Source organism: Mustela nigripes, chromosome 13 (genome assembly GCF_022355385.1).
Source record: "Mustela nigripes isolate SB6536 chromosome 13, MUSNIG.SB6536, whole genome shotgun sequence".
NCBI classification, from domain to species: Eukaryota; Metazoa; Chordata; class Mammalia; order Carnivora; family Mustelidae; genus Mustela; species Mustela nigripes.
Window position 1 is genome coordinate 115,478,062 of NC_081569.1, and position 14,276 is coordinate 115,492,337.

At 39.7% G+C, this 14,276-nt stretch overlaps 1 protein-coding gene across 2 annotated transcripts in view; it reads left to right on the forward strand.

Annotated features, from left to right (window-relative positions):
- ATXN3 (ataxin 3) overlaps positions 1 to 14,276 on the forward strand; it is a 36,327-nt gene that overhangs the window by 5,815 nt on the left and 16,236 nt on the right. Inside the window, exons 2-8 of one of the 2 annotated variants that reach the window (XM_059373499.1) lie at positions 1,798 to 1,962; positions 2,209 to 2,253; positions 4,075 to 4,160; positions 4,556 to 4,622; positions 10,455 to 10,542; positions 11,796 to 11,928; positions 12,805 to 12,971. In XM_059373499.1, the coding sequence (XP_059229482.1) occupies positions 1,798 to 1,962; positions 2,209 to 2,253; positions 4,075 to 4,160; positions 4,556 to 4,622; positions 10,455 to 10,542; positions 11,796 to 11,928; positions 12,805 to 12,971 (751 nt within the window). The remainder of the gene's footprint in view (positions 1 to 1,797; positions 1,963 to 2,208; positions 2,254 to 4,074; positions 4,161 to 4,555; positions 4,623 to 10,454; positions 10,543 to 11,795; positions 11,929 to 12,804; positions 12,972 to 14,276) is intronic. The other variant, XM_059373500.1, reaches the window with a different exon arrangement.

Genomic DNA, 14,276 nt, shown 5'->3' on the forward strand with positions numbered 1-14,276 from the left:
TTTCAGAAGGAGTTGCTTTTTGGCAATAGGAATACAGTAGGAGGGAAACAAGGTTAAGATAAGTTCTCTCTCACTATGTAGCTGTGACTTGAGGGAAAGATTTTGTCTTCACCTTCAGGTGAAGTACCTATTCTGTACTAGAATTTGAAGATGAGTTTATCTCAGTCCCCTATCTCACACTCAGATGGTCTCAATGCTTCCATCCTGTTCCGTTGTATACATATACCCTGTATCATTTTCAGAAACTGAATCTTGTTCCTAGAAAATTCATTAGGAAAAATATGTATCTTGCAAGATGTTGCTCTCTGGGGTGACCATCTCTTGAGTAACGTAGCTCAGAACAAATTGCACAAGGTAAGACAGGCTGGGGAAGACTTTACTGGGGAAAAAGAACAAATTGCACAAGGTAAGACAGGCTGGGGAAGACTTTACTCGGGAAAAAGAAAGCAAGGTTAGCAGGAAAAGAAAAATGTCATCTTCTTCCATCATCCCGCAGAGGGATCTGTGTTCACAGGAAGGGATCTCACCCACCAGGCTGTCTCCCTTCTTACAAGGCAAGCATGGGAGAGTGGCCTTGTTGTGGGGAGCAGAGTGATAGGCAGACTGCTCAGTGCCAGGCAGCTTGGATTTAGTTTTGGGGAGCCAATGGTTTGAGAGCCAGCCACCCAGCACCTGAAGACTCTGGGCCCGCGGGAAGTTGTACTCACTCCACTCCGCACCATAGGAAGGTGGTGATCTTGAAGATCCTGTGTTTTCGTGGATGCAGCTCTCCTTGCTGGCTTGTCTGGAAATGAGCTCCAGGGGTGGTTTTTGGAAGTTTTGCCCATTGTACTGTACTATATACACATTTTGTGCAGAGTTCCCCAAAGAGAACCTTGGCTCTCTTAGCTTCAGTCTTCATTAACATCAAATGGGATCTTTCTTACATATATCAGTTCTTGAAATTCTTTTGTTCACTGATTTCAAATTCCTTGAATATGTATTTTTTTTAAAGATTTTATTTATTTATTTGACAGAGACACAGCGAGAGAGGGAATACAAGCAAGGGGAGTGGGAGAGTGGGAGCTTCCAGCTAAACAGGGAGTTAGATGCTGAATCATGACCTGAGCCAAAGGCAGACGCTTAATGACTGAACCACCCAGGTACCCCTCCTTGAATAAGCATTTAGATTGGGTAGAATGTCTTGATAAAAGAATACAAATGTTCTAGCGATTAAAATTCCCTTTCAGCATTTTTAATTTGCGTTGGAGCCTCCGAAGATGTATGTATTTTAGGTACTGAAAATGAGAGGTGCTAATGTTTTTTATAGAGTAGTTTCTAGTAAAGTATGAAATTTGACATATCTGATAGAGAGTGATATTTGTTTAATATAAATCATTCTTAAGGGGCACCTGGGTGGCTCAGTGGGTTAAGCCTCTGCGTTCTGCTCAGGTCATGATCTCCTGGGATCGATCCCCCCCCACATAGGGCTCTCTGCTCAGCAGGGAGCCTGCTCTCCCCTCTCTCTCTGTCTGCCTGCCTCTCTGTCTGCTTATGATCTGTATTAAATAAATTAAAAAAAAATCATTCTCAAGTTTTTGTTCATATAGCTAAATAATTATAGTTTTATTAGTGGTAAAATAATGAAGGAAGTGTTAGCAAGTGAAAACTCCTGCATTTATGTTAATCATACTTATCTAAAGCCAAAGGGTTCTGTTTGGCTGCATTAAGTTAATGATTAAATTCCTCTTTAGAGGAAGCTACTGTACAAATCTGTTAAACCAGTCACATTTGAATTTTTTCTTTTGGAAATATTAGCAAGAAGGCTCACTTTGTGCTCAGCATTGCTTGAATAATCTATTGCAAGGAGAATATTTTAGCCCTGTGGAATTATCGTCAATTGCACACCAGCTGGATGAGGAAGAGAGGATGAGAATGGCAGAAGGAGGTGTTACTAGTGAAGACTATCGCACATTTTTACAGGTACTGATTTTAAACCCACTAAATCACGTTTTTGTTTTTTAGTTTTTGTTTTTTAATGTGGGTACTGTTTAGAAAAGGATGCGCCATTCTTCCTATGGGGCTCTGACTTGTTAATTATAATTGTGCTCTTGACTGTGTACATGGGAATGCACAAGATGTTATTTTAAATATGCACACTAATGACAGTTTTTATCCTTCTCTCCCCACCCTCAACCTCCGCCTCAACTACCTATCCAAATTAAACAGCAGCCTTCTGGAAATATGGATGACAGCGGTTTTTTCTCTATTCAAGTAAGTAGTCAAAGCGTGCTCTAAGGGTTGTTTATGTCCCAGGCACTGTTCAAGCTAAGAATAGGGTTGATGTGAATATCTTTTCACAGCCTTTCATGGTCAGTGTAATGATATGACCTTCAGAAATTCCTCCAGTAGACGGTGTCTAAGAGTGTATGATTATTAAAAAAATAAAAATGAGGGGCACCTGGGTGGCTCAGTGGGTTAAGCCTCTGCCTTCATTCAGCTCAGGTCATGATCTCAGGGTCCTGGGATCAAGCCCGGGTTGGGCTCTCTGCTCAGCATTCTGCACCACCCCCATTCTTGTGATCTCTATCTGTCAAATAAATAAATAAAATATTTTAAAAAAATAAATAAATAAAAAGTAAAAATGAGCTATAGAGCACAAGAAAAAAAACTGGAAAAAAGTGTAAGATTATACTCTAGATTTTTGTAGAGATAAACATGAAAATTAGGATTGTAGACGCTTCATTTTATTTTATTTTATTTTATTTTTTTTTATTTTTTTAAGTAGGCTCCATCCCCAACCTGGATTTAAGTGTGAGGCTTGAACTCACAACCCTGAGATCAAGACCTGAATTGAAATCAACAGTCAGACGCTTAACTGACTAAGCTAGCCAAGCACCCCAGAACATTCGTTTTTAGAGTAGGGCTTTTTGAAAGGAGACTATTTAATTTACATCTGGATGCTGATAACCATAATTCCAATAAGTTGCAGTATTTCATGCTTCCTACTTGTGTAAATTTGAGAAAACGCAACACCTCACTGCCTTCCATTTAAATCCACCTACCAGGATTGGATTCCTTTATTATGGTCTATGGCTTCTGCTGGTTTTCTTTTTTGCAACTAAGGTCTCCCCTTGAATTCTGTGGGTGATTGTACATGTACTGGTGAGATCTTTTATCTTCTCTTTGGGTCTTTCATTCTGTTTCTGACCCCTGAGAGGTTGAGAGGTGTGTCCAGAGTTCTTCCAGAAGCTCTCATGAAGAGTCTGTTTATACACATATCTCTGTCGCACTCCCCTGTGCTGTCCTGCCGGACTCCTTATGCAGCAGCCTGTCCGCCCAGGGCTCCATGGTGGCCTGCAGCCCTCCGTGGCTGCTGCAGAACTGGAGGAGGCCAGGGCAGGCCCAGCACCTGCCGTTGCCTGTGTGTGCAGTGCTGTTCTTGGTGCCTGCTCACATGTGCCCACTGCACTGCATTCACTGTGTGTCGGGCAGGTATCTGCTTCACTTCCGGCTCCGTTGGCTGCCTTGGAGGGCAGAGGGTGAATTCTCAGAAAGCTTTTTGTTTTCTCAGTTTGAAGTAATCAGGTATGTTTTTGTGGGTTTTTTCCCCCTACAAATTACAAACCGATGATAACAGAAGCTTAAATTCTGAAAGCTTCCGTTGAAATTCCTAGAAAAAACTCTTTTTAATAGACAGAATTTTTATCACTACTGAAACCTCTAGATAGTGAGTTGATATAACTTTTCTAAAGCAGGACCTGTAGCAGCCAAATTATGGCATGTGTATATTGGACTAGTTTTAAGAATAGTACCCACTGGATAGAATGTACATCTGGATTTTTGAGGCACTTCTATCTAGGAATTGTGTGCTTCTCTGGATGTTCCAGAAACCTAGTGTAAATAGCACTCCTTTAATGCTGTGTTTGTTCTTCTATGGATTTAGTGATGCAGCTACACACACACACCTTTAAAAAACCATAACCTTCTGGGGAAAATTATATATAAAATACAGTTGTTTATACCCTAACATGCTATACTACTTAAATAATTGATGGTTTAGCTTATGGAAAGTTGCTATTTTTTTTTTAACAGGTTATAAGCAATGCGTTGAAAGTTTGGGGTTTAGAACTAATTCTCTTCAACAGTCCGGAGTATCAGAGGCTCAGGATCGATCCCATGTAAGACTTTATTTTGCTTTTCCTAAATTTGATTTTTAAAGTTAAAATTTCTTAAAGAAGAAATGTTTATTCTGAATACTTTTGTTTTGATGATCCATGTTTCATTCCCTCGGTTTCCCATTACATTTTTGGGGGATGTCGTGAACATCTGCCCACTGAGCCTTCCCCACACCTCAGTGTCGGAGCTGATCTTTAAATGCTGTGCGAGGCCAATGTGTGTGCCTGGCACCACTAATCTGCAGAGAGATTTATACTGTTTTGTAATTTCTTAAAAACCAGTGATCCCTAACTGTGAGCATAATCCTAATGTTTTTTATAATACTTGCCAGTAGATAAAGTAAATGAATATGAACTCTACTATTTCAACTTGTGTATGTATCTTTTTCTTTTTCTAGAAATGAAAGATCATTTATATGCAATTACAAAGAACACTGGTTTACAGTTAGAAAATTAGGGAAACAGGTAATGTTTCTCCCCTTCCCTCTCTTTTTTCTCATTTTCTCATTTTGCACTCCATTTGTAACTATAATGTAAAGGATTGGTACCTTAAAGGTGAAGAAAGTTACCATATATGTGTATATGGTACGGTTTCAATCTTGATAGATTTGCTATTTCTTTTTTTTTTAATTGAGATTTTATTTATTTGACAGAAAGAGACAGTGAGAAAGGGAATATAAGCAGGGGGAGTGGAAGAGGGAGAAGCAGGCTTCCTGCTGAACAGAGAACCTGATGCGGGGCTCAATCCCAGGACCCTGGGATCATGACTTGAGCTGAAGGCAGACGCTTAAGAACTGAGCCACTCAGGCGCCCCGAGATTTCCTATTTTAAAAGACAGTATCAATTTCCTTGGGGCACTTGGGTGGCTCAGTCATTAAGCATCTGCCTTCAGCTCAGGTCATGATCCCAGGGTTCTGGGATCGAGCCCCGCAGCAGGCTCCCTGTTCTGTGAGAAGCCTGCTTCTCCCTCTCCCACTCACCCTGATTGTGTTCCCTTTCGCGCTGTGTCTCTCTCTCTGTTAAATAAATAAATACAATCTTAAAAAAAAAAAAAGTATCAGTTTCCCTTATGGATTTATTTATAACAACCATGCAGAGTTGGCTCTTGAACAGCATGAGTTTGAACTACATGGGTCCACTTACACATGGATTTTTTTTTTACAGTACAATACTGTAAATGTATTCTCTGTATGGTTTTCATAGTAACATTTTCTTTTCTCTAGCTTTATTGTAGAAATAAGTATATAAGGGGCACTTGGTTGATTGTAGAGCATGCAACTCTTAGTTTCAGAGTTGCGAGTTCAAGGCCCATGTTGTGCATGGAGTCTACTTAAAAAAAAAAAGGTACATACATAATACATTATACAAAATATGTGTTAATTGTTCATGTTAGCAGTAAGGCATCTAGTCACCAGTAGGCTATTAATAGTTGAGTTTTTTTTTTTTTTTTAAAGATTTTATTTATTTATTTATTTGACACAGAGAGATCACAAGTAGGCAGAGAGACAAGCAGAGAGAGAGAGAGGAAGAAGCAGGCTCCCTGCTGAGCAGAGAGCCCGATGCGGGACTCGATCCTAGGACCCTGAGATCATGACCTGAGCCGAAGGCAGCGGCTTAACCCACTGAGCCACGCAGGCGCCCCAATAGTTGAGTTTTTTGAGGAGTCAAAAGTTACATGTGGATTTTCAACTGTAGAAGTTGACCCCTAGCCAGGGTCAACTGCACAATTTAACTATATCATAAGAAAAAGTTTCTATTTAATACAGATGTGGTTATTTTTAGTGGGTTTTTATGTGATAAAGATGTTAATCCAGTTAATGGTGACTTTTATAGATTTGTGTTTAGTGTATAATAGTGTCATGAAGCCTAAAACAATGTCCAGCGTAAGTAAAATTTTTTCAGTTATGTTAGCTTTAGCATATCAGGATTATTCACATGCCAAAATGCCATGTAATACATATATCTACATGAAGTCATTTCTGGTTTTGGGTGGGGGGCAGTTTCAAAAAAGAATATCAAGAAATGTACTTAAAATCAAGAAATGTACGTAAGATATCATTTTTGTAAACAATAATCAAAGATCTTTATATACATGATACCACTTTCGAAACAATTATTTAAAGTCCTTTTTTTTAGAATTTAGAATTTTCAAAAGAGGGTTATTGTAAATGATCAAATATAAAAAGAAATGAGCTATTGGTATGTTCAATAACAGGGATGGATCTAAAAATAATTAAGCTAAATGAAAGAAGCCAGACACAAAATACTACGTAGTGGATGGTTCTATTACATAAAGGTCTAGAAGATTCAAGGCAACCTATAGAGACAGAAAACAGATTGACCAGTGGTTGCCTGGGGATGAGGAAGGCAAGGAGCAGTGAGAGATTAGGATTATATGGGGCACCAGAAACTCAGTTGTGGTGATGGTTTCTTAGGTGTATAGATATGTTCGACTTCAAATTGGACATTTTAAATGTGTGTGATTTCTTGCATGTCAGTTACATCCCCATAAAACTTAAAAAAAAAAAAAAAAGTGATACAGGGCAGGGGCACCTGGGTGGCTCAGTGGGTTAAACCTCTGCCTTCGGCTCAGGTCATGGTCTTAGGGTCCTGGAATCAAACCCCACATCGGGCTCTCTGCTCGGTGGGGAGCCTGCTTCCTTCTCTCTGCCTGCTGCTCTGCCTACTTGTGATCTCTCTCTCTCTTTGTCTGTCAAATAAATAAATAAAATCTTTAAAAAAAAATAACAGAACAAAAAGGAAAATGAAATCAAGAACGAGTGCATTGAATTAAATCAATGAGATCATTCAAAAGCAGGAACTGTACTGTTACCTTGTAAGTCAGCTACCTAGAGGCAGCTTCATGTGACATGGTTATCCCTAAAGATCCCTCTTAAGTTACAAAGAGCAGGGAAGGCAGTGTGGCGCATTAGCGGAGAACTGAATGGGAATCAACTCTAGGGAAAGACAATGGAGGACACTGCCAAGATTATTTAACCTTTGGCTTTTATTTATATTTTTTAAAAAATGCAATTAAGTATGCCTTACTTTTTCTGTATAAGGTAATCACTAGATGTCTTTAAGATCTGAAAACTTAGGTCCCAGAAGTTCCTTTATATTGATTTGCATATAAACTTAACATCATTATTTTGATAGGCTGTAAAAATTTTAGTTCTTAATTTTTTAAGATTTTATTTATCTATTTGTCAGAGAAAGAGTGCAAGAGAGCACATAAGCAGGGGGAGAAGCAGGCTCCCCACTGAGCAAGGAACCCAATGTGGGGCTCAGTCCCAAGACCCTGGGATCATGACCTGAGCTGAAGGCAGACGCTTAACTGACTGAGCCACACAGCCATCCCCCACATTTTAGTTCTTTGAATGTTTAGGGTGCCTGGGTGGCTCAGTCAGTTAACTGTCCAAGTCTTGATTTTGGTTCAGATCTGATCTCATGATTCGTGAAATCCAGCCCGCTGAGCAAGGAGCATGCTTGAGCATTCTCTCACCCTCTGCCCCTCCCCACACACTCTCACTCTCTCTCTTTCTTTCTCAAATAAATAAAACTTTCAAAAAAATTAGTAAATAAAACTGAGTTTTCACATTTTAAATTACTTTATCTTTGACAAATACAAGAAATACTATCATTTTGATTTATCTTTGGCTCTAATTTCTATTTTTGTTTATAGTTCTCATTACATAGTCTTTTGTATGAGGTTCTTGTATTACGAGAAAGATAACTGGAAAAGTTTCTTTTATTTTCCTGTGTGTGTTTTTTATTCAGGTGTAGTTAACATGCAGCGTTGCATTAGTCTCAGTGTGCAGTATAGTGAATCAGCGACTCTATGTTACCCCGTGCTGCTCACGGTCAGTGTATTCATCACCTTCACCCGTTTCACCCATCCCTTCAGTTTGTTCTTTGTAGTTAAGAGTCTGTTTTTGGGGTGCCTGGGTGGCTTGGTGGGTTAAAGCCTCTGCCTTCAGCCCAGGTCATGGTCTCAGGGTCCCGGGATCAAGCCCCACATTGGGCTCTCGGCTCAGCTGGAAGTCTGCTTCCTCCCCTCTCTTTCTGCCTGCTGCTCTGCCTTCTTGTGATCTCTCTCTGTCAATTAAATAAATAAAATCTTTTAAAAAAAAGTCTGTTTTTGATTTGTCTCTTTTCTTTGTTCCTTTATTCTATTTCTTAAAATTCCACATATGAGTGAAATCATATATTATTTGTCTTTCACTGACTGATTTCACTTTTTTTTTTTTTTTTTTTTTTTTTTTTGACAGAGATCACAAGTAGGCAGAGAGGTAGGCAGAGAGAGGGGAGGAAACAGGCTCCGCGCTGAGCAGAGAGCCTGTGCGGGGCTTGATCCCAGGACCCTGAGATCATGACCTGAGCTGAAGGCAGAGGCTTTAACCCACTGAGCCACCCAGGCACCCCCCCCTTTTTTTTTTCTGATTTCACTTATTATTATACTCTCTAGATCCATCCATGTTGTGGCAAGTGGCAAGAGTTTTGTTTTGTTTTTGTTTTTTTCAGATTTATTTATTTAGAGAGAGAGAGAGAGCATAAGTTGTGGGGGAGAGCCAAAGGGAGAGGGAGAGAGAGTCTTAAGCAGATTCTGATCTAAGCACAGAGATAGACTTAGGGCTTGATCTCTTGACCCCCAGATCATGACCTGAGCCAAAATCAACAGTCAGAGGCTTACCCATCTGAGCCCCCCAGGTGCCCCAAGATTTCTTTCTTATGGCTGAGTAAGCCATTCTTTTTTATGGCTGAGTAATATCCCAAGTGTGTGTGTGTGTGTGTGTGTGTGTGTGTGTGTGTGTGTATCTTCTGTCTTCAGCTATTCATGTGTCGATGGACACTTGGGCTGCTTCCATAATTTGGCTCTTGTAAATAATGCTGCAGTAAACATAGAGGTGCATATATCTTTTCAAAGTGTTTGGTATTCTTTGGGTAAATATCTAGTAGTGGAATTACTGGATTGTAGGGTAGTTCTATTTTTAATTTTTTGAGGAACCTTGATACTGTTTTCCACAGTGGCTGCACCAGCTTGCATTCCCACCAGCAGAGCAGAAGGGTTCCTCTTTCACCTCATCCTTGCCAACATTTGTTGTTTCTTGTGTGTTTGATTTTAGCCGTTCTGACAGCTGATTATCTCATGGTAGTTTTGATACGCATTTCTGTGATGATGAGTGATGTTGAGCATCTTTTCATGTGTCTGTTGGCCATTGGCATGTTGTCTTTGGCGAAATAAATGACTGGAAAAGCATTGTATCTGTCAAAATCAAGAAAACGTAATAGGTCATGATGCTGAGTCATTTTTGAAAGTTCTGGATCTTGTGGGTTAAATTAGGAGTCCTGTGAAGTTGTGACTAAATGATCTTAATTACATGTGTTAGGGTCTTAGTGATGTTTGTAAGATAATTGGCGATTATGAATTCTCTTCCTGGAATGTCTAGTTTTCTCACAACTGAAATCTTTTTAAATTTTATTTATTTGAGAAAGAGGGAGAGCATGTGCAGAAGCAGGAAGAGGGGTGGGGGGAGAGAGAATCCTTGAGTAGAGTCTGCATTGAACCTGGAGCCGAACATGGGGCTCCATCTCATAGCCCTGAGATCATTACCTGAGCTGAGACGAGAGTCAGACACTTAACTGACTGAGCCAGGCACCCCTGAAATCTTTTGACCAAAATTATCAGCAGTGGAAAAATTTTGCATAGTTTATATTTCTTCAGTATAACGTGATAAGGATTTTGTTGGGCCAATACTTTGAAAAAAGATTCAGTTATACCTATCAATAAAGATACTTTAAAGTACTGACTTAGTTTGGGAGTGGGAGATTTAGAATTTATGACTTAAAGCAAAATTCTATTTTTAAACATTTTAAAGGCATTTTATTTTATTGTTTTTTTTTTTTAAAGATTTTATTTATTTATTTGACAGAGAGAGATCACAAGTAGGCAGAGTGGCAGGCAGAGAGAGAGAGAGGAGGAAACAGGCTCCCTGCTGAGCAGAGAGCCCGATGTGGGACTCGATCCCAGGACCCTGAGATCATGACCTGAGCCGAAGGCAGCGGCTTAACCCACTGAGCCACCCAGGCGCCCCTTAAAGGCATTTTAATATTGATAAATCTGCAGTGCTTATCTCAGTTCTTAAAAATCACATTACTACTTTTAAAAAATCTTGATTTAACAGTGTTTTCAGTATTTAGATAGTCTTACTATGTTTAGACGTGTTATATCCTTAACACATGGAACTTCCTTATTACTTATGATGTACATTAACTTAAATATTTACATTTTTTTTCCAGTGGTTCAACTTGAATTCTCTCTTGACGGGTCCAGAATTAATATCAGACACATACCTTGCACTTTTCTTGGCTCAATTACAACAGGAAGGTAAATAAAGACCTAAGTTTTTATAGTGCTATTTTTCGAAGTAGCTAAATAAAACTAGCTCTATTAGGTTTAAGTATAAAAAGAACTTTAGGGCAGTGAAATCATCTTGGTGAACCTTAATCTGTGATTTGGATGACACCATCCAGGCGGAATTCTCACGGATACTTTGCCCTCACCTGAGGATGCTGCTTCCTTAGCAGCCCCACTAAGTGTGGGCTTTTTTTCCTTCCAGACCCCACAGACCCCCATGGTTAAGGGTCGGGGTGGGTAATCTTCCTGCTTCTCCTTGCCCCTCTTGGGCCACTGTCCTTTGCTGAAAACTCTAGCTCCATTAAAATACCTGACCCTAAAAAATTAATTAACTAATTAATTAATTAAAAAGCTAAAATAAAACACCTGACACCGAGTAAACTCTCCCTCCTGTTCTTTTGCATTTATGTGATCCCCCTTTTCCACAGAAGACTTTTAGAGTCTGACTCGCTGTTTTCTCTCAACTTGAACTCCCTTTTGTCATTCTTAAGTGAATTTCTACATCAAAATAGGAACCACTTCAGCAACACCTTGACTGGGTTTTGAGCCTTGGTTTCCCAGCTCCTGTTTTCAGCAAGGAGGGGGTTGTATGTGTGTGCGCCTGTGAGTGTCTGCGTGCATACGTGTGCGTAAGGTTGGAGGGGGTCAGCTGTTTCTACAGATGATTCATTTTACCCGTATTTCACATTATTACACACATTATCTGGCTGTATCCTTACAACAGCCCTCTGAGGAAGGTACCAGTATCATCAGTTTAACAGTGGCAAAAACTGAGATGTAGCGGATTACACTGATTCACCAAAGACCATGCTCAGTCTTGGAATTGGAAGAGCTAGGACCAAAACCCTGGCCATCTGATTCCAAATTCCTTGCTCTTACCCACTCCTTTACCTGCCTATTTGTTAGCATTTAGTGAGTAGTCTCCTTGGTCACACGTTCTCTTGGTAGGGCCCTTTGCATACATTATTTCATTTATTCCTCAGTCGCTCTATGAGATGGCTATCCCATCTTACAGATGAAGAAAGTGGGGCTTAGAAACTTTCAGTAGTTTGTCCTAGATCACCCTGCCAGTAAGTGTAAGAACCATTATTTGAACCCAGGTCTTTACCACCGTCAGCTTGTATTCTTTCCACTCTACTGTGCTGCCTTTCCATCTGCTGTCATTTTAAACCTATTTTTAATCTCTTACTAGCTGTTTTAGTGTATTTTTGCCTTTTTTTTAGGTTATTCTATATTTGTTGTTAAGGGTGATCTGCCAGATTGTGAAGCTGACCAACTTCTACAGATGATCAGGGTCCAACAGATGCAGAGACCAAAACTCATCGGAGAAGAATTAGCACAACTGAAAGAACAGAGGTAAAAGTAGGCCTGCGGTATGGAGTATACGATAGTATTTCATCACAAGAATTACACTTTCTTTCTTTTTCTTTAAAGATTTTGTTTTTTAAGTAATCTCTATATCCAGTATGAGGCTTGTACTCACAAGGCCGAGATCAAAAGCTGAATGCTCTAATGACTAAGTCAGCCAGGGGCCCCAAGAATTACATTTTCATGCTTACTTTGGGTGTGTGGTTCTTTTATTGTTGGTGATTTTTTTTCTTTTTAGACTTATTATATTTTTAGTGAAGTTTTTTGGTTCAAACTTGAATCGATTCTTTGAATTACTTAGTTAGCTTAGATCCAAATCACAGCATGATCTTTTTATTTAAAAAAAAAAAAAATTATTTATTTATTTGACAGAGAGAGAGAGAGAGATCACAAGCAGGCAGAAAGGCAGGCAGAGAGAGAGAGAAAGGGAAGCAGGCCCCCTGCCAAGCAGAGAGCCCGATTCAGGGCTCTATCCCAGGACCCTGAGACCATGACCCAAGCCGAAGGCAGAGGCCTAACACACTGAGCTACCCAGGTGCCCCAGCATGATCTTTATATTATGAGATGCTCTACCAGAAAACGTGTAATTCTTGACTTACATAGACTCTTTGGGGGGCAACTGGCTGGCTCAGTCAGTGGATCATGTAACTCTCCATCTCGGCGTTGTGAGTTCAAACCCCACATTGGATGTAGAGATTACTTAAAAAAACCAAAGGTAAGTGCGAGCCCCATGTTGTATGTAGAGATTATTTAAAATAAAATCTTAAAAAAATTATTTTAAAAAATTTTTCATTTATAAGTGTCTCTATTGTTCATCCAAAACAGAAGACTGATCTGCAGTTACTCTCTGTTTTTGTTCTTCAGAGTCCAGAAAACAGATCTGGAACGAGTCTTAGAAGCAAATGACGGGTCGGCCACGTTAGACGAAGATGAGGAAGATTTGCAGAGGGCTTTGGCACTAAGTCGCCAAGAAATTGACATGGAAGATGAAGAAGCAGATCTCCGCAGGGCTATTCAGCTCAGTATGCAAGGTCGCGATGTTTGGATGTGTACTTCATTTGTTGTTAAAGGGCTGATTCAGATCATTCTTTGTTCCCCTGGCAGTAAACGTACTGTTGGTAAAAGTTCTTTGAAAATTACTGCAAGAGCAGTAACTATGTGCATACAGTCAGCTAGCTTTCTTTTAGCTTTCTTATAATATAAATAACTTTTTACAACCTAGTTATGTTTTTATGCTGGTTTTTCCATTTGGTTATAACAAATGGAAGCACAACAATAGCACAACAATAAATGGAGCTTATTTAGCACAACTAGCACAACAATAAATGGAGCTTAATCTCTTTGGGCAAAAAGCAGGGAGGCCCTTCCTAGACCAGCTATTCTGTAAATGTATGCTGTTGGATACAAAGGAAGGCCTGGGCAGAAATATTTAAAAAGTCTAATTTAGGGGCTGTGCAACTTAACAACTTAAGCCCACTTGGATGGGTCCACCTTGACAGTGACATAAGGAGAATGAAGATGTATCCCCCAGGGAGTCCAGGCAGAGGGAATTGTCTGGGATATAGTTCAGAGAAGCTTCCTGAAAGGTGTGCTTGGTTTTTTTTGGCTGTTTTGTTTTCATCCAATTAATGTGAATTTGCCTTCTGCTTAATGAGATTACTCAATGGAATTTCTTAAATATCTAAACAAAATTGAAATTATGTTACTATGAAGATTATCCTTTCTATCCTGAATTCTCCTGCCTCCTGGCACATCTTGGAGTGCTTCATATGTGTGCAATCCCATTTTTGATTAGTAGAGCCCTGCTCGATTAGCCCAACAGTGAACAGACAGCAGCTTTTATAATTTTAGATATTTTGGGGACCTCCACTTTTCTTCCTGCTTTATTTCACCATCTTAGCAGGATCTCTGCTTGGTGCAGTTATTAAGTGAGAACAGGGACACACACTTCCTTGACTTGGTATACATAGCGTGTGAGTATTTTAGGTCAGAGGAATACATAGAATGGGTTTCCAGTCAACCACTTCAAGTTGTTTCTAGTTGCAAGGGCCCATTCGTTTCTGGTAAGTTAAAGAGGGCGCACACATGTGATGTTAATGACTCTTCCTTCCAGGTTGGCTGTTGGACTTACATCCTCACATCCGCTGTGTCACAGACAGGTGTGGACATGGATTATATTTGAACTGCCTTATTCAGATTTGTCCTTGAAAGTTTCAGAGCCTTTCTTATATTTATAGAATAGTAGCACAATATTTTAAGAGGAGAACTTTTCAAAAACTTGCTCAAATAAGTATAAACATAGGGTTGCTTAAATTGGTAAATAAAGGGTTGCCTGG